This window comes from Carcharodon carcharias, chromosome 5, assembly GCF_017639515.1.
Source record: "Carcharodon carcharias isolate sCarCar2 chromosome 5, sCarCar2.pri, whole genome shotgun sequence".
In the NCBI taxonomy this organism is placed as follows: Eukaryota; Metazoa; Chordata; class Chondrichthyes; order Lamniformes; family Lamnidae; genus Carcharodon; species Carcharodon carcharias.
In genome coordinates this window covers 112394847-112421751 of record NC_054471.1, presented here as the reverse complement: position 1 = coordinate 112421751, position 26905 = coordinate 112394847, and the positions used below count along the sequence as shown (strand labels likewise).

At 41.3% G+C, this 26905-nt stretch overlaps 1 protein-coding gene across 2 annotated transcripts in view; it reads left to right on the top strand.

The window, feature by feature from the left end:
* Positions 1-21765, top strand: part of LOC121277634 (protein downstream neighbor of Son-like) — a 48162-nt gene extending 26397 nt beyond the window's left edge. Inside the window, exons 4-9 of one of the 2 annotated variants that reach the window (XM_041187210.1) lie at positions 5887-6065; positions 7944-8122; positions 8551-8656; positions 16819-16938; positions 19357-19543; positions 20599-21765. In XM_041187210.1, the coding sequence (XP_041043144.1) occupies positions 5887-6065; positions 7944-8122; positions 8551-8656; positions 16819-16938; positions 19357-19543; positions 20599-20796 (969 nt within the window). In that variant the 3' untranslated portion in view covers positions 20797-21765. Of the gene's footprint in view, positions 1-5886; positions 6066-7943; positions 8123-8550; positions 8657-16818; positions 16939-19356; positions 19544-20598 lie in introns of those variants that run through there. The other variant, XM_041187211.1, reaches the window with a different exon arrangement.
* Positions 21766-26905: the final 5140 nt, after the last annotated feature.

The window sequence follows — 26905 nt, the reverse complement described above, 5'->3', positions numbered from 1 at the left end:
TATAAGCTGGTTTAAGGTGTGTGTGTGGGGAGTGGAGAGAGAGAGAGAGAGAGAAGTGGGGTGGGGGTGTGGTTGTAGGGACGAACAAGCAGTGATAGAAGCAGATCATCAAAAGATGTCAACAACAATAGAACAAAAGAACACAGGTGTTAAAATTAAAGTTGGTGATATTATCTAAACGAATGTGCTAATTAAGAATGGATGGCAGGGCACTCAAGGTATAGCTCTAGTGGGGGTGGGGAGAGCATAAAAGATTTAAAAAAAAAAAAAATTTTAAATAATGGAAATAGGTGGGAAAAGGAAAATCTATATAATTTATTGGAAAAAAAAGGAAGGGGGAAACAGAAAGGGGGTGGGGAAGGGGGAGGGAGCTCACGACCTAAAGTTGTTGAATTCAATATTCAGTCCGGAAGGCTGTAAAGTGCCTAGTCGGAAGATGAGGTGTTGTTCCTCCAGTTTGCGTTGGGCTTCACTGGAACAATGCAGCAAGCCAAGGACAGACATGTGGGCAAGAGAGCAGGGTGGAGTGTTAAAATGGCAAGCGACAGCGAGGTTTGGGTCATTCTTGCGGACAGACCGCAGGTGTTCTGCAAAGCGGTCGCCCAGTTTACGTTTGGTCTCTCCAATGTAGAGGAGACCACATTGGGAGCAACGAATGCAGTAGACTAAGTTGGGGGAAATGCAAGTGAAATGCTGCTTCACTTGAAAGGAGTCTTTGGGTCCTTGGACGGTGAGGAGAGAGGAAGTGAAGGGGCAGGTGTTACATCTTTTGCGTGGGCATGGGGTGGTGCCATAGGAGGGGGTTGAGGAGTAGGGGGTGATGGAGGAGTGGACCAGGGTGTCCCGGAGGGAGCAATCCCTACGGAATGCTGATAGTGGGGGTGAAGGGAAGATGTGTTTGGTGGTGGCATCATGCTGGAGTTGGCGGAAATGGCGGAGGATGATCCTTTGAATGCGGAGGCTGGTGGGGTGATAAGTGAGGACAAGGGGGACCCTATCAAGTTTCTGGGAGGGAGGAGAAGGTGTGAGGGTGGATGCGTGGGAGATGGGCTGGACACGGTTGAGGGCCCTGTCAACGACTGTGGGTGGAAAACCTCGGTTAAGGAAGAAGGAGGACATGTCAGAGGAACTGTTTTTGAAGGTAGCATCATCGGAACAGATGCGACGGAGGCAAAGGAACTGAGAGAATAGGATGGAGTCCTTACAGGAAGCGGGGTGTGAGGAGCTGTAGTCGAGATAGCTGTGGGAGTCGGTGGGTTTGTAATGGATATTGGTGGACAGTCTATCACCAGAGATTGAGACAGAGAGGTCAAGGAAGGGAAGGGAAGTGTCAGAGATGGACCACGTGAAAATGATGGAGCGCTGGAGATTGGAAGCAAAATTAATAAATTTTTCCAAGTCCCGATGAGAGCATGAAGCGGCACCGAAGTAATCATCGATGTACCGGAGAAAGAGTTGTGGAAGGGGGCCGGAGTAGGACTGGAACAAGGAATGTTCCACATACCCCATAAAGAGACAGGCATAGCTGGGGCCCTTGCGGGTACCCATAGCCACACCTTTTATTTGGAGGAAGTGAGAGGAGTTGAAGGAGAAATTGTTCAGCGTGAGAACAAGTTCAGCCAGACGGAGGAGAATAGTGGTGGATGGGGATTATTCGGGCCTCTGTTCGAGGAAGAAGCTAAGGGTCCTCAGACCATCCTGGTGGGGGATGGAGGTGCAGAGGGATTGGACGTCCATGGTGAAGAGGAAGCGGTTGGGGCCAGGGAACTGGAAATTGTTGATGTGACGTAAGGTGTCAGAGGAATCACGGATGTAGTTGGGAAGGGACTGGACAAGGGGAGAGAGAAAGGAGTCAAGATAACGAGAAATGAGTTCTGTGGGGCAGGAGCAAGCTGAGACGATCGGTCTACCGGGGCAGTTCTGTTTGTGGATTTTGGGTAGGAGATAGAAGCGGGCCGTCCGAGGTTGGGCGACTATCAGGTTGGAAGCTGTGGGAGGGAGATCCCCAGAGGAGATGAGGTCAGTGACAGTCCTGGAAACAATGACTTGATGTTCAGTGGTGGGGTCATGGTCCAGGGAGAGGTAGGAGGAAGTGTCTGCCAGTTGACGCTCAGCCTCCGCGAGGTAGAGGTCAGTGCGCCAGACAACAACAGCACCACCCTTGTCAGCGGGTTTGATGACAATGCCAGGGTTGGACCTGAGAGAATGGAATGCCCTAAGTTCAGAGAGAGACAGGTTAGAATGGGTGAGAGGAGCAGAGAAATTGAGACGACTAATGTCGCGCCGACAGTTCTCAATGAAAAGATCAAGAGAAGGTAAGAATCCAGAGTGTCAGTCAGTTAACATGCCCTGCAGAGAGATAGACAATAAAAGTCTCGGCACTTTATTGTAGCACCATGCTCCTGTAATTTCAGTGCCAGAATACGTTCAAAAAAGGCTCTGAAGAAGAGTCATACAGACTTGAAATGTCAACTCTGCCTCCCTCTCCACAGATGCAGTCAGACCTGCTGAGTTTTTCCAGCATTTTCAGTTTTTGTTTCAAAAAAGGACTGATCACAACTCCCAGTGGAAGTTGTGTGAGCCTGGTCATTCATAACGTGAAACTTGGGAGATTTAAGTCCGAGGCTTTGTCTACATTGGCCCTGTCAGTCTCCTCCTTGAACCTAGCAGGAAGCCTTATCTGACTTGTGAGCAATGGTGAAATTTCAGGTGGCAGGAGGTCACTGCCAGGGACCTAAAGGAATGGAAGGCTGAGAGATGGGATCGGAAAGACAGGTGAGTCTGTGAAAAGTTTCTGTATGGGCCTAGAGGATCACCTCTGCTCTTTTTGGCCTACAAGGGAGCAGAAAAAAATTAAAATTAACTCACCTCTCTGGAGTCTTCCAGCCCTCCCCTTGCAACCAGGTTGGTCTGGTGAGGAAGCCTCAACAGCTTTCCCACACAGGCCCTGGGTTAAAATTACACGGGACAGTTATTAGACCATTAGAAGCTACTGGCTCAATAGTTCATTATATCAGTTTAGAAAAGATTTAGACTACATTTTGATAGGTTCTGGGTGTTGACTGAAAATGGAAAATGTTTCCTCATTTTCAAACCTAGTGACCAGGTTGGGACTTTCTTAGTAACAGTACCAGTTTGTTAGGCTGAAGGTACATCTTGGCGATTTCTCTCAACTGTCCTGTAGAAAAAGTACAATCTATTTGATAAGTCAGTTTCTCTTAGCAGAGCATGGCAAGATCACTGCAATACTGGAGTGGAACTTTAAGACAGCTCAATTGAAGTCATAGTTATCTCCCTGCATTTTCCCACTCCACTTTGTACTAGAGTGAGTTCAGTGTTTGTGCGAGTAATTTCTACTATCTTCCAAGTGAGCCTGTCCTACAGAATGATCAACCCTCACTCACTGAAATGCTGTTTCCACAGATTTCTTCTCAAATTTGCCCTCCTTCAAGTGCAGGCTGTGTCTTCTGGTTCCACTGTTCCGGACAAGGTGAAAACCTGTAGCCCTGCCATGGTCTACAGCATTTACGTCCCATAGAATCCTGAAAACAGCATTAAATCAACTATCCTCTTTTCCAGCAAGGATATTCCCAATTTTCAGAATGCTCCTCATTATCCAAACTGTCCATCCCTTCAATCATTATGGTTGCTTTTTTCTGCATTCTTTCAGTAGCTACAGTATCCTTTTTGTGCATTGGTGACAAGAGCAGTACATCGTATTCTAATAGTAGTCGCACCAATTGTTTATAAAGCAGCTCCATTATCCCACTATTTTGGCTCAATATTCACCTTTTGGTAGATCCCAACATTTGATTTGCTTTAATGCCTGAGCATTGTTGTGATGGTTGAAATTTATTGTCAGTCAGGAGCCCCAGTTCTCTTTGATTTTACGTACACATTGTTTTCTTTGTATTTAAGTTATAGTTGCCTCCTGGAGTTCTTGACCTTGTGTGAATGACTTTGAATTTCCTACATTGAATTGGAGTTAAGAACATCAGCAGCTGATCGTGGCTTACAACATAATAAAAGTAACCCTTGGGAGGGGCTGATTAAAGAGCACAATTGATTTGAGATTTCTATTTAATGAAGATGATGTGGACTGGGGAAAAAGGGAACCTACAACTTGTCACTCGTTGGGGACCATGGCACATCTCACTGACAGGGAGACCAGCCTAAAGTTAATTACAAGTAATGTAGGTGGAGACATTGGCATAGTGGTCATTGAATTAGTAATCCAGAGGCCCAAGCTAATGCTGTGGCGGCATGGGTTCAATTCACACCACAGCAGCTAGTGGAATTTAAATTCGATTAATAAAATCTAGAATTGAAAGTTAATCTCAGTCATAAGAACCCATCTGGTTCACTAATGTTGTTTAGGAAGGCGATCCACCATCCTTACCTGGTCTGGCCTGCATGTGACTTCAGACGCATAATAAAATGGTTGACTTTGAACTGCCCTCGGAAATGGCTGTGCAAGCCTCTCAATTCATGGGCAATTAGGGATGGGCAACTGTTACAAAACTATTATAATTTTCATAATAGTATTGTGGGATATTGTAAGATTATGGCTGTGAGTGTGAATGGTTCTGTCTGTGTGACTGATTTAATTGAATTAGAGTCAGATAGACTACAAGATTGAAATTCTCAAAAGGATTAGTTGTAAAGTAGACTTTTGAAATGGAGATGGACAATTGAGGATAAGGGTTCCACGGATAAAGTGTGAATGAAATTTGCATTTTTTTAGATAAGTGAAGGGTTGTTTGATTTTCAAAGGGATGGTAGGATGTTTACAACTAACAAGATAAATAGGGCAAGGTTATTATGTTTCTTTTCCCAAAAGGAAAGAGGCCATATTAACAACATGAAAGATTTTTATATTATGGGAAAATTAAATGTCTGAAGTCACGTAGAACAATGGGAGAAACATACGTAAGAAGGGTGGAAAGTTACGTGGGGGTGGCCGTGTAACATCGTGAAAGGTACACCATGTAAAGCCTCTAGCCACTTTTGCAGAAGTCTGCTATGTCCAGTAACTAAAGTTATGTTAAAAAGCATTTGGAATTCCACTGCTGAGTGGGTGCTGTGGTAACCTTGCTGGGTTGCTTATTTAAATTTAAGATCTATTTTGGACTGTTGCCTTAAAGTGGGTGTGTAGTTGGGAGTCAGGTTAATTAGGGATTCTGGGATTTGTTATAATATCAAGTAAATGTAATCTTATGTCTGTGTTTGAATTCCTTTCTTTTGTTAATAAATATTTTAATTTAATTTTTAAAATATCTAAAGTTGTTAGTGGACTCACTACTTCTGAATTCGGTGTACAAATCTTCTCGTAATAAATACAAATTGCAAAGCCGTTGTGATAGTATAGCCAAGTTTCCCTTTGGATTTGGTCCGCCTGGCACATATCACCTGCCACATCATAACACAACAAATACTGGCTTTGACAGCGATACCCACAAGAACTCAAAATTAAAATCGCCACATGTAACTAAGTTTGGAAAAAAATACGGACACGATTTTTATCCAATATTTTTTCATTTCTGCAGATAAACCAAGTATTAACAACAATTAGATTCTCACAAAAGGGTGAAATACTGGCTTATTGCATGTGCACAAAAACTTTGAACTTCCACTGTCTTGTAAATTGCCTTGCTTGCTGCACTACAATGTCACTGAAAAGTTTACTGATGTGTTACTTTTTAATTACATTTTCTCTTTTTAAAAATTTAGCATGATGAATGGAGACTGGTCTTGTACGTTTAGCCTTGTTTGGCCTACTGTACTGTTCACCTGTACTAAAAATCATAAAAAACCTTTAGCTTTTTCGTTTGTACAAAGCAAGATACTTATTTGTTTTATTTTGATTCTCTTTATTCACCTATTCAGGAACCTGATGATAGCCCTAGTTTAAAATGTGCCTTTCAGCAGAATATGAGATACTGGATGTACCCCAGGCTGCCCTGGTTACAGCTTTTTCCAAGAATTGGTGTTGACAGTGTAACAGTTGATGATGGTTTACAGTGGTCTCCAGATTACAAGATACAGAATATTTTAATGAAAGACTGGTAAGTCAGCTATAACCAGCTGAGAAGCAACATGCAGGGAAAATAGACAGAAGCAGACCAGGCCCAGATATTTAGTTCTGAAAAAATGCATCCATCTCTTTGCATTGTTGTATTCAGTTCCAGAAATGTGTGCTCTTCCATGAATGAAATGCATGAGGAACAAAATCAAATCCTTCTTTTAGCAAAGATTAGAATAGCTAAAGTTTGTGCCTTGCAGATTATTTACTTACAACAATTTATCTAGAGTGCTTCTATGTGTTCATGTGTTTGTATATTTACATATGTAATGAATTTTTGTTCTAAAATTTTCCTGAATTTTTCTACTTTTAGAAGACTACGCAAAATATAAAGTGTCCAATGCCATTGCTCTTTTTTTACCATCAGTAGATTATTACAGAGTAAATTATTATTGAATTTAGACTGGCATCAGTCATTGTTCCCGCAAAATGGGTGAAATTTAATGCCCTTCCCACCCCACCCCAGGACGTGGCTGTATACTGGTGTAGGAAGGCTTGGGATGGAGAGACTGTTGCCTACCTAACTTGCCCCACTTCCCAATTAAGCCAGGGATGGGAAGGATCGTGGACAGCCTTCCTGCTCAGAGGCCAATTTGAGGCCCTTAAATGGCCACTTAAGGACCTCAGCCCATTGAGACAGCTGTTCAACTAGTGCAGTTGGGGCCACACCATGCAGTTGAGTATCTTGGTATGCATCTGCAGCCTGGTTAGGAGGCCCCTCCTTCTCAGGCACCCTCTGCCCAACAGAAGGACCTGCTGGCGGCAAGAGCTGCCCCCATGGGAAAATACCCCATGCCCTGTACACTGACCCCCTACCCCCCACCCACCACCCACCTTGCTGGAGCTCTGCAACTGGCCCCTGTGACTCTGGCCATTTGCTTGTAATCCAGTTCTGCAGTGCTCTTCTCCTCCACAGGCCTACTGTAGCACCGACAGCGGCCACTGTTGTACTGGAGAACTACTGGCCCCTTATTGGCCAGCAGCTCTCAGTGGCAGGAAATTCCAGCAGTCAGCAGACTGTCTGACTGGGATTTAATCTCGATGGGGCTCCCCAAATTGACTGCAGTGGATTTGTCAAGGGCTGTCCAGCTGGTGGATGGGCCCACCACCCCGAGCATTAAATTCTGCCCAGTGAATGTAGAATGGAATTCTGGATGCTGTGATGGGTGTAGCCTTTTCTGGATAGTTGAAGTACAATGTGACATGGCCTTTCTTGCCTGTGTATGAACTTATTAAATTGGCAGACTGGAAAAGTCCCACTGGTCCATCCAGCCTGTTTCATGCAATCATATCCTTGGGCAGCACATTCACCATGCCAACAAAACACAAGTTTATATCTAATGATAAATTATGCTGTTAGAGATTTGCAGAATTTGTGCTGTAAACATGGTAAATTAGCAATATTTAGAAATTATTTTTTTCTTCATGGGAATAAAATAAACAGTCATTTGGTAATACAGAACTTGAGTATTGCTGAAAAAAGAGATATGCTGAAGCTTTTCTTCTTGTGCTCATCAGGACACTTTGCAAGAATGCCAACGTAAGGGGAAAACAACAATTTATACTGTATGAGAAGAGAGTGCTGATTGGTTGGCAAGTGGACTCCAACCAATCAGCACACTCTTCTCATACAGTATAAAATGTTGTTTTCCCCTTTTATTGGCGTTCTTGCAAAGTGTCCTGAGTACAAAACGAAAAGTTTCAGCATTTTTTTTTTCAGCAATAACAAAATAAACATTACATTTAAAACTGTTAAGAGTGTCAGTGTTTCTGGCCAAAGGAATACAAAATCATCACCTTATATTTTTTAAACTTGTTTTAGTTTTTCACATATTGAAATCTGTAATAAATTCTATTTTAGGTTGTCGACCTTTAGCTCACTCTTTGACCTTCTTCAGTCTGGTCAGTGCCCTTTCTTTTACATCTGTACATACCAATTCACAGTGCTCTTCAGGGCTGCTCAGGAATCCAGAAAAGAATCAATTACTGCCTTGTTGTACCCAGCAAATGTGGAAGTTTTAGAAGCAATGAGATTGTCAGGTAAATGATTTATTTTGCAGTATCCACTTTGGATTGAGCACAATTGCATTGAAATTAATGGGAATTGAGTAGCACTAATAATGAAATTCTAAATGTGGAGTATTGAAAAAATTCTTCACTCCTGTGAGTATTGATGACGCATGCTTGCCAACAGTTGCTGCACTGTTTTGCGTAACAATTTTATTCATTTGCACCATTGTCAGCTGTGACTGAAACAATTGCATAAACATAACCAAAAATGTAGATACTGAAAATTTATGAAAGCTAATAATCCAGAAATAATGTAACCTTGGAACAAGCGTGTTTATAAATGGAAAAATATTAAGTAATAATGCTTTCAAAATTTTGAAGTTTTATGGAGATGAATGGATTAAATGATTACATCTTTTCAATAGACTTTGCCTATGAATTTATTTCATATTTTGCAGAAGTTGTGTTTTCAACATATTTAGTGGAGCACTCTCAGGAAACTGGTAACATGAATCTTTCTTCACCAGATGGACGTGGGTTAGTGCATCTTAACCCAGCTTGTTTGTGAGTAGCCTAATTTTTTTTTTTACTATGCCAGTAGTTCCTTTACATTCCCTATTGCTGTTTATATTTGCATACTTTGCATTATTGTTTTCCTGACATAACTACTCTATATTGCCAGATAGCAATATGGTGAGGCCAAACAAACAGTATGTCAGTTAGTCCCTTTCTCCTGAGCTGGCATATGAACAGTAACTCTTTTCACTTCTCTCTACATGTAAAAGGAACAAAAACAGAGTATCCTGTCTAGTAACTAAATCAAGGAATGATGATGGTAGATCAGTGGCTGCAAATCAAATTTATGAACATGGGATTTCAAAATTGAGCATTTTGATTGCAGTTGCTACTGAGCAAGAGTTTTATGGTGTTTCAATTTTTTTTAGTAGTTTTAGAAGGTATGCTGTTTTCTAATTGGGTCCAAAAAGCCAAGAACCATCACATAACAATTGACAAAATAAATGCATTGCATCTGACTTCAACATTATATTGAATTTTTATTTGCCATTGGTTACAGTAAAACAAAAAGCACAGAAGAGATGTCAATCAGTAAGGAGTGCATGGTCAGGAGACGAATCAGGGGCGCAGGGTCAGGAGACAAGTAAGGGGTGCACGGTTAGTAGACAACCCCTGAGTGAGACAGATACCAAATGAATAGTGAATTAGGTTCACATGGGATTTCTGTGCATGGTGGAAAGAGGTGCTTAAGTAAGGTTTATTGCGACTCGTAAAGTGCGTTAAGTATTAGTTGGATTTATCAGTAATCGTAACTTTATTAAGTTAAGGCAAGTAAGATTAATATAAGTAAAGCAAAGTAAAATAATGGTAACGTAAGTGGAGCCATGTTAAGACATGGCAGGGCAGCTCAGTTATGTGGAATGCATGTCCTGTAATATGTGGGGAGTCATGGATGCTACTGGTGACCTAGATGACTACATATGTAGGAAGTGTCACCAGGTGCAGAAACTTGAGCTTGGGCGGTGGCAGGCTAGGAGCATGGAGGCAAAAAGGGTGACCATCAAGCATTCCGAGAGAACTAGTCAGGTAGTGCAGGAGTCCCCTGAGGTCCCGCTTGCTAATGGGTTTTCTGTTTTGGATACTAGTGAGGGTGTTGCTGTGACTGAGAAACCAAGTTCGTGGCACTATGGGCAGCTCACTGTACAAGAGGGGAGGAAGAAGAGGGGAAGAGCAGTAGTTACAGGGGATTCGTTAATTAGAGAAACAGACAGGTGCTTCTGTATAGCAGATGTTGCCTCCCTGGTGCCGGTTTCAAGGATGGTATGGAGCGGCTGCAGAACATTCTTCTGGGGGATGGTGAACGGTTAGAGGTCATGATCCATGTCGGTACCGATAACTTAGGTAGGTAGGGGGATGAGGCCCTGAAAGCAGATTTCAAAGAACTGGGAAGGGGATTGTAAAGCAGTAATTCAGGATTATTTCCAGTCCCATTTGCTAGAGAGCATAGAAACAGGAGAATTGAGTGATGGAACGCATGGCTGGAGAGCTGGTGTAGGAGTGAGGGTATCAGATTTCTGAGGCATTGACCGGTTCTGAGGTTGATGGGACCTGTACAAGATGGACGAGCTGCATCTTAGCAGGACCAGGACTAACTTCTTCAGAGTAAGATTCACTAGTGTAGTTGGGGAGGGTTTAAACTAGATTGGCAGGGGGGTGGAAACCCGAGAGAGAGCTCAGATTCAAGCGACACAAAACTGGTAAAAGGAAATAGAAAAGTAAGAAAGCTAAAATAGAGCACAGGCAGAGCATAGGCAAGCATTAAGTAGGATCAGAATAGAGAATAATGTTAATAATGCAGAATTAAAGGCACTCTGTTGAATGCTTGTAGCATTCGCAAAAAAGTTGATGATTTGAATGCACAAAATGAGGTAAATGATTTAATTGCCATTACGGAGACGTGGCTACAGGGTGACCAAGATTGGGAACTGAATATCCAAGGATATTTGGCATTTAGGAGGGATAGGCAAAAAGGAAAAGGAGGTAGTGTGGCACTCTAAATCAAGGACGAGATCAATATAATAGTATAGAGATAATCTTAGATCGAAGGATCAAAGTGTAGAATCAGTTTGAGTGGAGCTAAGAAACAGCAACGGGCAGCAAATATTAAAGGGAATTGTTTATAGGCCAACAAACTGTAGTGCTCATGTTGGGCATGGTATAAATCAGAAAATTAGAGATGCATGTAATGTGGATAATACAATAATAATGGGCACCTTCAATTTACACACAGACTGGGTTAACCAAATCAGCACTAATGCTCTGAAAGATGAATTCCTGAAGTGTGTATGAGATGGGCTTCTGGAACAGTACATTGAGGAGCCAATTAGGGATTGGACTGTTTTGGACTTAGTGTTGTGTAATGAGAAAGGGCTAATTAATAATGTTGCTGTAAAGGAGTCTTTGGGAAATACTGACCATAATATGATGGAATTTTACATTAAGTTTCAATGCGATATAGTTCATTCTGAAACTAGGGTTTTAAATCTGAAGAAAGGAAATTATGAAGGTACGAGGGGACAAGTTGGCTATGTTGGATTGGGAAAATACACTAAAAGATTTGACGGTAGACAGGCAACGGTTCATATTTAAAGAAGTACTACGCTGTCTGAAACAGATATACATTCCTCTAAGGCACAAGCACCAAAGGGAAAGGTAAATCAACTGTTTTTAACTAAAGTTATAGATTGCATTCGAACAAAGGAAGTGGCTTATAAAGATGCCAAAAAAGTGGTAAGCCTGAGGATTGGGTGCAATTTAGAACCCAGCAAAGGAGGACCAAGGAACTGATTAAAGGAAAAGAGAATATGAATGCAAACTAGCGAGGAACATAAAGGCGGACTGTAAAAGCTTCTTTAGGTATGTGATGTGTAAAAGTTTAGCTCAGACAAATATGGGTCCGTTACAGGTGGGACAGGAGAATTTATAGTGGAGAACAGGAAAATGGCAGAGAAATAAAACAATTACTTTGCACCTGTCTTCATGAGAGAAGGTACAGAAAATTCCCCAGAAATACTAGGTACAAGGGCCTTGTGAACATGAGGAACTGAAAGAAATTAGTATTAGTAAAGAGGTAGTAATTGAAAAATTCACTGGATTGAAGTTTTATAAACCCCCTGATGAGCTTCATCTCAAGAGTGTAGAAGATGGTGGCTAGAGAGATAGTGGATGCATTGGTGGTTATCTTTCAAAATTCTATGGATCCTGGAAATGTTCCTACGGAAAGTAGCAACTGTACCCCCACTGTTTAAGAAGGGAGGAAGAGGGAGAATGGAGAACTATAGACCCATTTGTTTGACATCAGTAGTAGGGAAAAAGTTAAAATCTATTATAAAGGATGTGATAACTGGACATTTGGAAAAAAAATTGGGTAGATTCAACATGGATTTATGAAAGGGAAATCACGTTTAATAAACTTAATGCGAGTTTTTTGAGGATATTACTTGTAGCATTGATAAAAGAGAACTGGAGGACGTGGTGTATTTGGATTTTCAGAAGGCTTTTGATAAGGTCCCACACAGGAGGTTAGTAAATAAAATTAGAGCACATGGGATTGGGGGAAATATACTAGTATGGGTTGAGATAAAAACAAAAAATGCTGGAAACACTCAATAGATCTGGCAGAATCTGTGAAGCGAGAAAGAGTTAACATTTCGAGTCTGTATGATTTCTTCAGAGTTAAAGAGAAGTAGAAATGTGATGGATTTTATACTGTTTAAGGGGGGCTGGAGCAGGTGGAGCAAGATGGAAGGTCAGGGATAGGTGGGAGCTAAGGAGAGATTGACCAGGATGTCATGGATATAAGACAAAGGGAATGTTAATGGTAGTGGTAAAGACTAAAGAAGGGGCTGATAGTGGCATAAATGTAAGATAGCAGAATGTATTAACAGCAGAACAAGAGTCAGTGCTCTGTGAAAGCAGAACATAGAAATGTGACAGATGGCTTTGTGGGGGGATGGGGGGTGTTGGGGAAGAAGGATGAAAAGTAAATAGATAAATAATGAATAAAAATTTAAATAAAAAAAGGTTGGGTTAAAAAGGGAGTAAAGATAGAGGAAAGTGTTCATGGTCTAAAGTTGTTGAATTCAATGTTAAGACTGGAAGGCTGTAAAGTGCCTAATTGGAAGATGAGGTGCTGTTCCTCCAGGTTGTATTGGGCTTCACTGGAACATTGCAGCAGGCCAAAGGTGGACTTGTGGGCGTGAGAGCGGGATGGTATGTTGAAATGGCGAGCGACAGGAAGGTCTGGTCCTGCTTGTGGACTGAACGAAGGTGTTCTGCAAAGTGATCTCCCAGTCTGCATTTGGTCTCCCCAGTGTAGAGGAGATTGCATTGGGAACAGTGAATATGGTAGACCAAATTGAAAGAGGTGCAAGTGAAGCGCTGCTTTGGGGTCTTGGATGGTGAAGAGGGAGAAGATAAACCCTCTTTTGCTTTTGCTCCTTTTGTGATTGCATGGGAAGGAGCCATGGGAAGCACTGTCCTAGTATGGCTTGAGAATTGGTTAGCAGACGGAAAGCAGAAAGTAGGATTGAATGGATCATTCTCAGGAAGGCAAGCTGTTACTTGTGGGATACCGCAAGGATCAGTGCTCAGTCCACAGCTGCTCGCAACCTATATAAATGATTTGGATGTAGGGACCAATTGTAATATTTACAAATTTGCTGAAGACACCAAACTGGGGAAGATAAGTTGTGAGGAGGATGCAAGGAGGCTTCAAGAGGACTTGGACAGGCTAAGTGAATGGGCTAGAACATAGCAGATGGAATATAAGGTGAATAAGAGTGAAGTTATTCACTTTGGTAGAAAAAACAAAGGCAGACTATTTCTTAAATGATGAGAGGTTGGGAAGTGTGGGTGTCCAGAGGGACCTGGGTATCCTTGTTCATGAGTCACTAAAAGTTAGCAGGCAGGTGCAACAAACAATTGGGAAGGCAAATGGCATGTTGGCCTTCATCGCAAGGGGATTTGAGTACAGGAGTAAAGATGTCTTGCTGCAGTTACATAGGGCCTTGGTGAGACCTCATCTGAAGTATTCTGTGCAGTTTTGGTCCCCTTATCTAAGGAGGATATACTTGCCACAGAGGGAGAGCAATGGAGGTTCAACAGATTAATCCTTGGGATGGTGGGATTGTTTTATTAGGTGAGATTGGGGAGACTAGGTCTGTATTTTCTACAGCTTCGAAGAATGAGGGGTGACCTCATTGAAAGTTACAAAATTCTTACAGGGTAGATATAAATAAGATATTTCCCTTGGCTGGTGAGTCTAAAACCAGGGGACATAATCTCAGGATTAAGGGTAGGCAATTTAAAACAAATGAGAAGGAATTTCTTCACTTAGGCGGTGGTGAATCTTTAGAATTCTATATCCCAGAAGGCTGTGGAAGCTCAATCATTAAGCATGTTCAAAACAGAAATTAATAGATTTCTGGAGACTAATGACATCAGGGATATGGAGATAGCACGTGAAAGTGGTGTTGAGGTAAATGATCAGCCATGATCTAATTGAATGGCACAGCAGGCTCGATGGGCTGAATGGCCTACTCTTGTTCCTATGTTGGTAGTTGAATAAATGTAAATGCACAAGAAGGTGATTCATATATCTATTTTCCTGATGTGGTTTTCAGTTTTATGAAATGGTGCAGGTCTGGCATTGTTTGGAAGGCACCTGGTTGTGCAGTTTATTGCAGTTTAATCGATTGCTTTAATTTTCATCCCCTTGCTCGGCTATGCTGGTCATTGACTGTACAGCTGAGGCCAGTTTGGAGGTTAAAGTTATGTAGTAGGTGACTGAAATCCTTTAACATTTCTTTAGTTGAGATATTTGAAGGGTGATTCTGTGCTGGTAGTCACATACCAGATACACATTCACAGAACAAAATTCCATTCATTTTATAAAGAGACAGGAATGTGCACAAGCATTTATGACCCCAGGACTTTGGGAAAGACAATTCTATAGATTTATTGGTTTACCCAGTCATGTTGCTGCACTAGCCCTGGGTGAAATTGATGATACCTGTGACCTTGATGCATCTGTGGACAAAAACTTGGTAATGCTGCAGGTCCTCCCTATTGCTCAGCTGGAAGACACTGCAAACTTATAAATCAATGAACAGGGTGATTTGCCAGCTGGCAGTGCCATACAGATATTAGCGATAATCTGGAAGTCTTCCAGAAAAAATTAGCACAGTTCCATTGCAGTCTCCTTGTTAAATTTAGCCTCCTCAGATGCATCTTGTGTCAATCCTAAGTAACTATGCCTGATATGACAGATGCATTGTATTTGCAGGTAGCAGAGGAGCTTGAGAGTGCACCTCGTATGTCACTTAATGTCTCAAGCCTGTTCCTACTCCTGGTGGTCTTCCTGTATCTAAAAGAGATAGCTGCAGAGACAGTGAATGTGCTGGCTACGAATTTCCAAATTTCCCTAGATTCTAGAATGGTCCAAACAGCTTGGAGGTTAGCAAATGTAACACTGCTATTCAAGAAAGAAGGGAGAGAGAAAACCATGACCAACAGACCAGTAAGCCTGACATCAGTCATTGGGGAAGTGCTGGAATCCATTATTAAGGAGATCTTAACAATATATTTAGGAAAGCATAGATCAATCACACGAAGTCAATATGGTTTTACAAAAGGAAAATTCTGTTTGACAATTTGAGTTTTTTGAGGATGTAACTAGTAGGGTAGATAATAGGGGACTAGTAGATGTAGTATACTTGGATTTCCAAAAGGCATTCGATAAAATATCACACAAAAGGTTAATACATAAGATAAGGGCTCATGGAGTTGGGGGTGATACATTAACATGGACTGAAGAATGGTTAACTGTTAGAAGCAGAGAGTGGGGATAAATAGGGCATTTTCAAGTTGGCAGACTCTGACTAATGCAGTGCTGCAAGGATCAGTGCTGGGGCTTCAGTTATTTAAAACCTATATTAATGACTGATATATTACTCTCTGTCTCTTTGTCTAAGTTTTCTGGCAAAACAAAGCTAGCTGGAAATACAAGTTGTGAGGAGGACACAAAGAGGCTACAAAGAGATATTGACAGCTTGAGTGGACAACAAGTTGACAGATGGAGTATAATGTGGGGAATTGTGAGGTTATTCACTTTGGTCTTAAAAACAGGAAAGCAGAATTTTTTTTAAAATGTGTCAAACTTGTAAGCGTTGATCTTCAGAGATTCTTGGGTGTGCTGATACAAGGAATACAAAAAGTTAACATGCAGTACAGCAAGCAATTAGGAAATCAAATGGCATGTTGGAATTTCTATTCCAAGGAAATTGGAGCACAGGAATAAAGAAGTCTTGCTACAGTTTGCAATTTTGGTCTCCATATTTCAGTAAGGGTATACTTACATAGGAGGCTGTAGGAGGAGCAAAGATTCACTTGATTGGTCTCTGGGATGAGAGGGTTGTCCTGTGATGAGAGGCTGAGTAAATTGAGTCTATACCCTCTGAAATTTAGAGGAATGAGAGGTGACCTCATTGAGACACTCAAAGTTATGAAATGATTTGACAGGGTAGAGACTGAGACCTTGTTTCCCCAGCTGTGGAATCTAGAACAAGAGGGCACAATTTCAAGATAAGGGGCTAATCATTTAGGACTGGACAATGCACTATTATTAAATATTTAAGGCTGAGATAGGATTTTGATCTGTCTGGGAATTGAGGGACATTGGGAGCAAGTGGAAAATGGAGTTGAAGCCATGGTCATATTGAATGGCGGAGCAGGCAGGATGGACCATATGGTCGTTTCCTGCTCCTATTTTATAATTCTGGGGCTGGTAATGCATTAAATGCAACCCCATGGGCTGCCAGAAATTTGAATGGATTAGTTTTACAATTTAAGATTTCCAGTGCAGAATTTCGTGTGATGTGAACACATCAGGAATATGAGCGTGGAGGCCAGTGTGCTTGACTCACAGGCTTCACAATTTTCTGTCCATTAAAGTTATTATTTATGAATTGGGCAATACATGAGGGCTAACCAGTGCTTACTAAACCGCTGTTACATGATATTACCATTGGTTTGGCACAACTTTTCTGGTTTTCAGCAGTTTTCTGGTTATAATCTGTAACTTAACTGGCAAATTCCTTTATTAGTCAAATGTACTGTACGTTAATATTTTAATTTTCTCTTTTTAATAGAAATAATATAGGAAATAGTAAAAAAGCAGTGACTGATTCACATTCACAGAAGTCTTTTCCATCCATAAAGACAGAACCTCAAGAAGAAATTCCTACATCGGACTCATCAGAATGTTATCTGTATCCTTTTCAATATGTTGTTGGAATTTGCTTTCCAGCAAGGTGTCAAAAAGTGGCAAAAAACCATAGGTGTCCAGCTTATTAATATTCACCTTTTAAGATGTTTCATGAATTGGAGTATTACTGGTGTCAGACTTCTGCAAGAGCCCATAATTTAGTTCAGATATTGTTCAGTTTCCAGAACATAATAGGAATTGGAGGTGAAACAGAATAAATTATTCATTAGACACTAAGATAGATGTACACAATATAGCTTCCATCAATACTCATTGAGTTTAATCAGTGCGTAGCTGAACTGTGTAGGTCATTAAGGTCTTAGATTTGATTCCTGGGTTCTGTTGAATTGGTTGATTTAGTTTTGATGGTGGTGGGGTTGCGCTGAGTTGTGACAGGAAGAATCAACCCCTAGGATCGTACTCAAGAAATCACTACAAAAATATTGCAGATGCTAGAAATTTGAAATAAAAATAGAAAACACTGGAAATATTTAGCAGGTAGGCAGTATCTGTGGATGATGAAACAGAGTTCACGTTTCAGGTTGCTGGTCTTTCTGATGAAACGTCATCGACCTGAATATTAACTCTGTTTCTCGCTCCACAAAAACATGTTGCAGTGTGTTTTATTCTGCGACATCACTCAAGCAAATTAAACAACGTCCAGAGATCTAATTCTGTTATTATGACATATTTGGATTTATATTTTAAGACTTGAGTAAGGAATACATCCAATACTTTTTATGATATCAAGCTTTGAATAACAGAAACGATCATTGGAAAAATGTATTATAAGTGCATTTTTTTTTCTTTATTCATAATGTTGCACTAATTAAAAGCATTTATTAAATAAAGAGTAATGAATATGTATACCAGGAACTAACCAGACAAGGCAACTATTGAAACAGGAAGATTTTTAAAGAAATGCTGAACTCATTTATTAGACGAGTCTTTAAAGCATATGGCTATAATTTACTTCCAATTTCTCAAAAAAGGCACTGCGTGACTTAGCCCTTTTTAATAGGCTTTGTTGGCAAGTCAAAGATTCAACAATGAAACAGATCATAAAGCCCTTAAACAAGCTAACTTCCTACCGATTTGGGAATTACTAAAAAGTCTGCTAAGCAGGATTGGTGCTAACTTGTTTCCATGCTCTCTCGAATATGTACACATAGTGCCACCCAAGATCTCTCCTTTTAAGCTCTTGTGGATGTAGGTGTATATGATCAGTTCCACATCTACTCTTTATATGATTACACCAAAAAAGTTTAACAAGTCCATATAAGGTGAAACTAATAAGTATACTTAGCTACAATAGCTAACAAGGATGAAAACCAATCTTTGTGCCGGTGAATGCCAATTAACTTCGCATACAGTACAGTATATTATTTTCTGTATCTGGTTATAGAGCATAGAACCTATTGATTTTTTTTTGTCATTAATCAAGCTTCTCTCTAGTTCCAGTCTGTTTCATCTCTCCAGTGCCTTTATTTCCACATTTCGGTGTTAGCTTTATTTATATGGCAATTTTATGATCCAGTAATAGCTCTACATTCTAATGCAACTTTCATTAATACATGAGCCAAGACATAGAATATAAGAACAGGAAGGTAATGCTGGAACAGTATAAAACACTGGTTACTCCACAGCTGGAGTACTGCGTGCAATTCTGGTCACCGCACTATAGGAAAGATTTGATTGTACGAGAGAGGGTGTGCAGGAGATTTATAAAGAGGCTACCTGGTCTGAAGTATTTTAGTTATGAGGAAAGATTGGATAGGCTAGGGTTGTTTCCTTTGGCACAGAGAAGGACGAAAGGGGGAACCTAACTAAAGTATATAGAATTATGAGGGTGTCTAGGACAGAGTGGACAGGAACACTCCATTCCCCTTGGTTGAGGGGTCCTTAACGAGGAGGCATAGATCTAAGAGATGGGAAGTTTAGAGGGGATTTGAGGGAAGTCCATTCCCCCAGAGGGTGGTGAGGATCCGGAACACACTCCATGAAAGAGTGGTAGAGGCAAAAACCCTCAGAGCGTTAAAGTGCCATAAACTACAAAATTACGGACCAAGAGCTGGAAAGTGGGATTATAAACTGCTTGGCTCCTTGTCAGCTGGCCTGGACACAATGGACTGAATAGCCTCCTTCCATGCTTTAAATTTCTATGATTAATTCTATATGTTTTACATTTTAGTACATTAATTTTATATTCATCAGTGTGGGACTAACTACAATAATGTGTCCTTCCATTTTTATCACATACATCGCTTCCTCCCTGCACTGAAAATAGAAAAATCCCATGACAACATGATGTGCAAAGACAAGTGTACAATATAAGCTATTCCAATAGTCTAACAGTAGTATTACAGTAACTTAATATTTCATGTGATTGTAGAAAATATCATCCTTAATTTATTCTGATCAGGCATCGGCAATATCAGGATACACAACTGAAATTCCTGGTTGCAGTTGAAGGACCCTATACAGCATCGTTAATAACTTTTCTAATGAACTCGCCACATATGGTCGCACAAGAGGGTATACAAAGAGGACTGCCACCCACGCTGCTTTGCCCTGTGGCCTTCCCCGGAGCATCTTTACAGTTGCTCCAGGTAGGTTCTGTTACATGAACTGAAAAACATTTTAAGTGACTGAATCAAAGAAAGATCTGTCAAAACAATTTTTGAAAAATTACTTTTCACTTAGTAATTTAAAAAGAAAAACAAATTTTAAATATGGAACTTACTTTGAGGAGGAATCTCAGGTAAAGTGTGTATTTGTGTGTGGGCATTATCATTTTGCTTTCATTATGGCTGTGAGCCTGAAATGTTGTTTGCTGTCAGCTGTTGTCTTGAAATCTAAGGGAAGAAAAGGATGGCCCTCATATTCACAGGGAGGCAACGAGGGGGCATGTTTGCAAGCGATGGAGGAAGTCAGGAAATGCCAGGGATGTGGTGGTCTGCTGATTTAAAGGCAGGATGCCATCATTGTTTTTCAGCTCTGCTTCCTCCTCAGCAGCCAGTTAGACTCAGCAGCTAGCTGCCATTTGGATAAAGCTGCCAGTAAAAGGTCATAGGCAGGGTCTGTTGTAGACAGTCCCCGGTAACTGAGATACATTGGCGGTTGGAAGGTGTGGTAGGTAGGAGGACTGAGAACATTCAAAGCTATCCCTGGCCCACAAGCAGCCTCAGTGAATCCCTCACTTGCTGCTTTCTACTCATTAACTCATCAGCCGTGAAACTTAAATCACTGCCGAAATATCAGGAATGGAGGCATATTTACATCTTACAATTTCGGGCCGGTTGCTGTGGAGCTGGTTACTTGCATGTATTTTAATACCAGCTGCATTTTAAAGGGAAGAGGGCATTTTCATGGTGGTTGGGGCCGAGATTTTGTGTATTTTCAGACTGAACCCTCTCGCCATTCCATTGGGAGTTTTGAACAAGCCTATTTAAGTTGAGTTCACTAGTCTTAGTGGGGAGGAGAACAAGAATCTAGACAGAGTGCACACAATTATTTCCTTACTTCCTCTACTACTGTATTATTGTTTTAACATCAAATGGCCACCTATATGTTAAACCTTTTGAAAGCACTCCATAATATTTAGCGTATATGATATATAACATAATATAATTATAGACCTTTTTTTGATTTCTCTGTCTTGTAGGTTGCTAATACTTGCGGAAAAGTCCAAGGTTGCCTTGGCTCTACAGACTCTTACAGTTTAGAGATCACAGGTCCCATTCTTCCTCACTCTATGGACTGTATCAATCATATTCTGCAATGTAATGAGTATGGTGGAACATTGACTGTTGTTAATGTTCAGGAATGCACCTCTGTCTTCAATGTACATTTATCTAGTTAGTCAAAATCAATACATAGCATGTTTATTGTCACCCCTATATCAGAGGTAGTTGTATTTTAAAAACTCAAAAAAAAACTTTTTCCAAGAACTGTTGTACCCCTCCAGCAAATAATTCTTTATTTCTTCAGAATTCATCTTTGCTCTGAGGCCTAGCTGAACTCCTGAAGCTAAGGGAACTGTAATGGAAAATAAGTATATTTTTTAAAAGATTAACAATATTCATACCTATAATGAAAGGTAGTAATGATCTTCCCAGTGTAGATTGGTCATGTGATTAAATGTATTTTTCAAGAACCTATCAGTTTTAGCATTTCCATTTCAGGCCAGAATTGTCTCTTGTGTGCTGACTATTTGCACAGAGTTCATTCACTGATACCTAATTATTTTGTGAACATTAACAACACTATTATTGTGAAAGTACATTTTTCTGTATCTGGCACAATACTGATCAATATTGTGAATATATGTATATTCCTTTTTATAATCTAGTTTGATTATGGCAATAGAATCCACTGAGTTATATTTATATTGTGTATTAACCATTAATAGGAAAAAGTAAGTGATATTAGCAAAGTCTGGATACAGTGCAGGGAATCTTGTTATTAACAATTATTTTGCATTAAATTAACTGGTAAATATTGGGTATAAAAATAAGTGTTATCTATATTTAGTGCACGATAATCTGTATTAAGTGATATCAGCTGTAATAAACAAAATTAATTGTATATCTTTAATGCTGTAATGCACAATCATTTGGGGTCACAGTGTAACCTGTAATGTTTTCCACGTAAGCTACATCTTTGATCCATGACATACATTGCAACATGCAAGTTATTTAATTATCTCCTTGTCAATTAAATGTACATATACATGATATATTGTTTAATGCCACAGTTTGTTGTTATACATTTGTGTTGATAATTATTTTCCAAATTTATCAAAACAATTAAAAATCAAGATTAATAGTCATTTTCACAGTCTTTAAATTATTGTGTTATTGTAATTTTTGTATTATTGAGAAGCCTTAGTTCAGAATATCACCAAGGTTGAAAATGGTAGAAGAGAATTTATGATAAATTAAGAGGTGTTTATTAGGTGATGCATATCTTTGGTTTTAAAAATCTGTCGATTATAGGAGAAAGGGAGGACTTAAAGGTGGTAATTCCATTTTTGGGGATTGTGGGGAAAAAACAGTTTAGAGGAGGAAATGCTGCAGTAGTTTTTCTATTTCAGAGTATCAGCATGTAGAATGGTACTTTTGCAGATTTGAAAGAAGATAGAAATATTCAACAACTTATATTTATACGGTGCTTTTAACGTAATGAAATGGCCCAAGGTGATTCACAGGAACATTATAAAATGAAATGACACCGAGCCACATAAAGAGATATTAAGTCAGATGACTTGGTCAAAGGGGTAGGTTTTAAGAAGTGTCTTAAAAGAGTAAAGTGAGGTTGGTAAGATGCAGGATTGGAATTCTTGGGGCCTAGACAAATGAAACTGTGGCTGCCATTGATGGAGCAGTTAAAATTGGGAATGCACATGAGGCCAAAATTTGAGGATTGCAGATATGTTGGAGGGATGTGAGGAGATTAGAGTTAGGGAGGGGTGAGACCATGGAGGGGTTTGAAAATAATGATGAGAATTTTAAAATCAAGACGTTGTTTGATAGGATATTGGTGAGCAAGCATTGACGTGATAGACAAACAGGACTTGGTGCAAAGTAAGACACAGGCAGCAGCATTCATGACCTCAAGTTTACGGAGGGTAGAATGTGGGAAGTCCAGTCCTGAGTGCATCGGATTAGTCAAGTCAAAAGGTAGTAAAGGCTAAATGAGGGTTTCAGTAGCAGGTGAGTTGAGACAGGCAAAGTCAGGCGACGTTACGGAGGTGGTAAAAGATGATTTTGGTGATGGTGCAACTATGTGGTTGGAGGCTCATCTCAAGATCAAGTATAACACCATGGTTCTGAACAGATGGTTTATTCTTAGACTGTTGCCAAGGAAGGGAATGGATTCACTAGTAGGGATCAGAGTTTGTAGCGCGGACCAAAAACAATGGCATTAGGCTTCCCATTATTTAGTTGGAGGAAATTTCTGCTCATCCAGCACTGTATGTTGGATAAGCAGTCTGATAATTTGACAGTGTGGAGGAGTTGAGAAAGATGTAAAGAGGTAGAGCTAGATATCGTCAGTTCATTTGAAAGCTAATGTCGTGCTTTTGGATAATGTCACTGAGGGGCACCATGTAGTTGAGAAATAGAAGGACGCCAAAGATCGATCCTTGAGAGTCACCTGAGGCAAAGGTGTGGGTACAGGAAGAAAGCCTTTGCAAAAGGCACTTTCAATACAGTTGGATGGATAAAAATAGAGCCAGGTGAGAACAGTCCCAGTTCCAGTAAGCTACTGGAAAGACTGGATTCAGAAAATCAGTTGTGTTAATATACTGCACATATACATATATGTTATGTTGAAATATCTCAAATGTGCCACACAATTCATGCCACTCTGGTGTTATGTAAGCAAGCATGGCAGCCATTTTCTGTCAGCAGCAAAGCACAGGCAAGCAGAAAAGTTATGTTAAACTTATTAATAACATTGGTTAGACTACACTTTGGATACTGTGGATATTTCTGGTCTTCATATTGCAAACATTATATAGAAACACTGGAGAAAGTGCAAAAAGTTTAGAAGATGATTTCAGAACTGTGAGGATGCAATATCAGCAAAGAATAAATAGGTGAGGGCTCTTTACTCTAGAAAAAAGAAGACTGAGAAGTAGCCTATTGGCAACGTGGGGATGTTATGACTTGTGGGGGAATCCAAATCTGGGGACCATCAATTTAAATCGGTAGTAAATCCAATAAGGAATTCAAAACAAATTTTACTCAGAGAATGTGGACCTTTCAGCTAAATTGAGAGGTTGTGACAATTGGCTTAGATGTATTTAAGGGGAAATTAGTAAGTACATGAGAAAGAGATGGATATGGTAATGGGGTGAGATGAAGTAAGGTTGGGAGGGGGATCATGTGGAGCATAAACACCAGTGGAGACCTGTTTTGGTTATGTTAAATTCTATGCAAGATCATTGACTAATGACTGTTTGGAAATGTTGGTTGAGAGAGGAATGTTGGCTAGGATTTTTTTATTCATTCATGGGATGTGGGCTTCGCTGGCTGGACCAGCATTTATTGCTCATCCCTAGTTACCCTTGAGAAGGTGGTGGTGAGATGCCTTCTTGAACCCGCTGCAGTCCATGTGGTGTAGGTACACCCACAGTGCTGTTAGGAGGGGAGTTCCAGGATTTTGACCCAGCGACGGTGAAGGAATGGCAATATATTTCTAAGTCAGGATGGTGAGTGACTTGGATGGGAACTTCCAGGTGATGCTGTTCCCATTTATCTGCTGCCCTTATCCTTCTAGGTGGTAGTGGTCATGGTTTTGGAAGGTGCTGTCGAAGGAGCCTTGGTGAATTCCTGCAGTGCATCTTGAAGATGGTACACACTGCTGCTACTGTGCGTCGGTGGTGGAGGGAGTGAACGTTTGTGGATGTGGTACCAATCAAGCGGGCTGCTTTGTCCTGGACAGTGTCCAGCTTCTTCAGTGTTTTAGGAGCTGCAGCCATCCAGACAAGTGAGAAGTATTCCCTCACTCCTGATTTGTGCCTTGTAGATGGTGGACAGGCTTTGGGGAATCAGGAGGTCAGTTACTCATCACAGGATTCCTAGCCTCTGCCCTGCTCATGTAACCACAGTATTTATATGGCTAGTCCAGTTCAGCTCCTGGCCAATGGTAACCCCCAGGCTGTTGGTAATGGGGGATTCAGTGATAATAATGCCATTGAACATCAAGGGGCGATGGTTGAATTCTCTCTTGTTGGAGATGGTCATTTACTGACACTTGTGTGATGCAAATGTTACTTGCCATTTGTCAGCCCAAGCCTGGATATTGTCCAGGTCTTGCTATATTTGGACATGGACTGCTTCAGTATCTGAGCAGTCGCAAATGGTGCTGAACATTGCGCAATCATCAGCAAATATCCCCACTTCTGACCTTATGATGGAAGGAAGGTCATTGATGAAGATGGTTGGGCTGAGGACACTACCCTGAGGAACTCCTGCAGTGATGTTCTGGAGCTGAGCTGACTGACCTCCAACAACCACAACCATCTTCCTTTGTGCTCGGTATGACTCCAACCAGCGGAGAGCTTTCCCCCTGATTCCCATTGACTCCAGTTTTGCTGGGCTCTTTGATGCCACCCTTGGTCAAATGCTGTCTTGATGTCAAGGGCAGTCACTCTCACCTTATCTCGGGAGTTCAGCTCTTTTGTCCATGTTTGAACCAAGGCTGTGATGAGGTCAGAAGCTGAGTTTCCCTGGCGGAACCCAACTGGGCATCAGTGAGCAGGTTATTGGCTAAGCAAGTGCCGCTTGTTAGCACTGTTGATGACCCCTTCCATTACTGATGATCGAGAGTAGACTGATGGGGTGGTAATTGGCCGGGTTGGATTTGTCCTGCTTTTTGTGTACAGGACATACCTGGGCAATTTTCCACATAGCCGAGTAGATGCCAGTGTTGTAGCTGTACTGGAACAGCTTGGCTAGGGGCGTGGCAAGTTCTGGAGCACAAGTCTTCAGTACTATTGCTGGAGTATTGTCAGGACCCATAACCTTTGCAGTATCCAGTGCCTTTAACTGTTTCTTGATATCACGTGGAGTGAATCAAATTGGCTGAAGACTGGCATCTGTGACGCCAGGGACATCCGGAGGAGACCGAGATGGATCATCCACTTGGCACTTCTGACTGAAGATTGTTGCGAATGCTTCAGCCTTTTCTTTTGCTGTGCTGTGCTGGGCCCTCCTCCCTCATTAAGGATTGGGATATTTGTGGGGCCTCTTCCTCCAGTGAGTTATTTAATTGTCCACCACCATTCACGACTGGATGTGGCAGGACTGCAGAGCTTAGATCTGATCCGTTGGTTGTGGGATCACTTATCTCTGTCTTTCAGTTGCTGCTTATGCTGTTTGGCATGCAAGTAGTCCTGTTTTATAGTCTCACCAGGTTGACACCTCATTTTTAGGTATGCCTGGTGCTGCTCCTGGCATGCCCTCCTGCACTCTCCATTGAACCAGGGTTGACCGCTGGCTTGATGGTAATGATAGGGTGGGGGAAATGCCGGGCCATGAGGTTACAGATTGTGTTCCAGTACAATTCTACTGCTGCTGATGACTCACAACGCCTCATAGATGCCCAGTTTTGAGTTGCTAGATCTGTTCGAAATCTATCTCATTTAGCATGGTGGAAGTGCCACACAACACAATGGAGAACCTCAATGTGAAGTTGGACTTTGTCTCTGCAATGACTGTGCGGTGATCACTCCTACTGATACTGTCATGGACAAATGCATCTGTGGCAGGCAGGTTGGTGAGGATGAGTTCAGGTATGTTTTTCCCTCTTGTTGGTTCCCTCACCACCTGCCCCAGACCCAGTTTAGCAGCTATGTCTTTTAGGACTCGGCCAGCTCGGTCAGTAATGGCGTAACTGAGTCACTCTTGGTGATGGACATGTAAGTCCCCCACCCAGAGTACATTCTGCACCCTTACCACCCTCAGTGCTTCCTCCAAGTGATGTTCAACATGGAGGAGCACTGATTCATGAGTTGAGGAAGGGCGGTAGGTGGTAATCAGCAGGAGGTTTCCTTGTCCATGTTTGACCTGATGCCATGAGACTTCATGGGGTCCGGAGTCGATGTTGAGGACTCCCAGGGCAACTCACTCTCGACTGTATACCACTGTGCCGTCACCTCTGCTGGGCCTGACCTGCCAGTGGGACAGGACATACCCAGGGACGGTGATGGTGGTGTCTGTGACATTATCTGTAAGGTATGATTCAATGAGGATGACTATGTCAGGCTGTTGTTTGACCAGCCTGTGAGACAGCTCTCCCAATTTTGGCACTAGTCCCCAAATGTTAGTAAGGAGGACTTTGCAGGGTCGACAGGGCTGCGATTGCCGTTGTCATTTCTGGTGCTTAGGTCGATGCCAGGTGGTCCGTCCAGTTTCATTCCTTTTTTGTGTCTTTGTAGTGTTTTGTTACAACTGAGTGGCTTG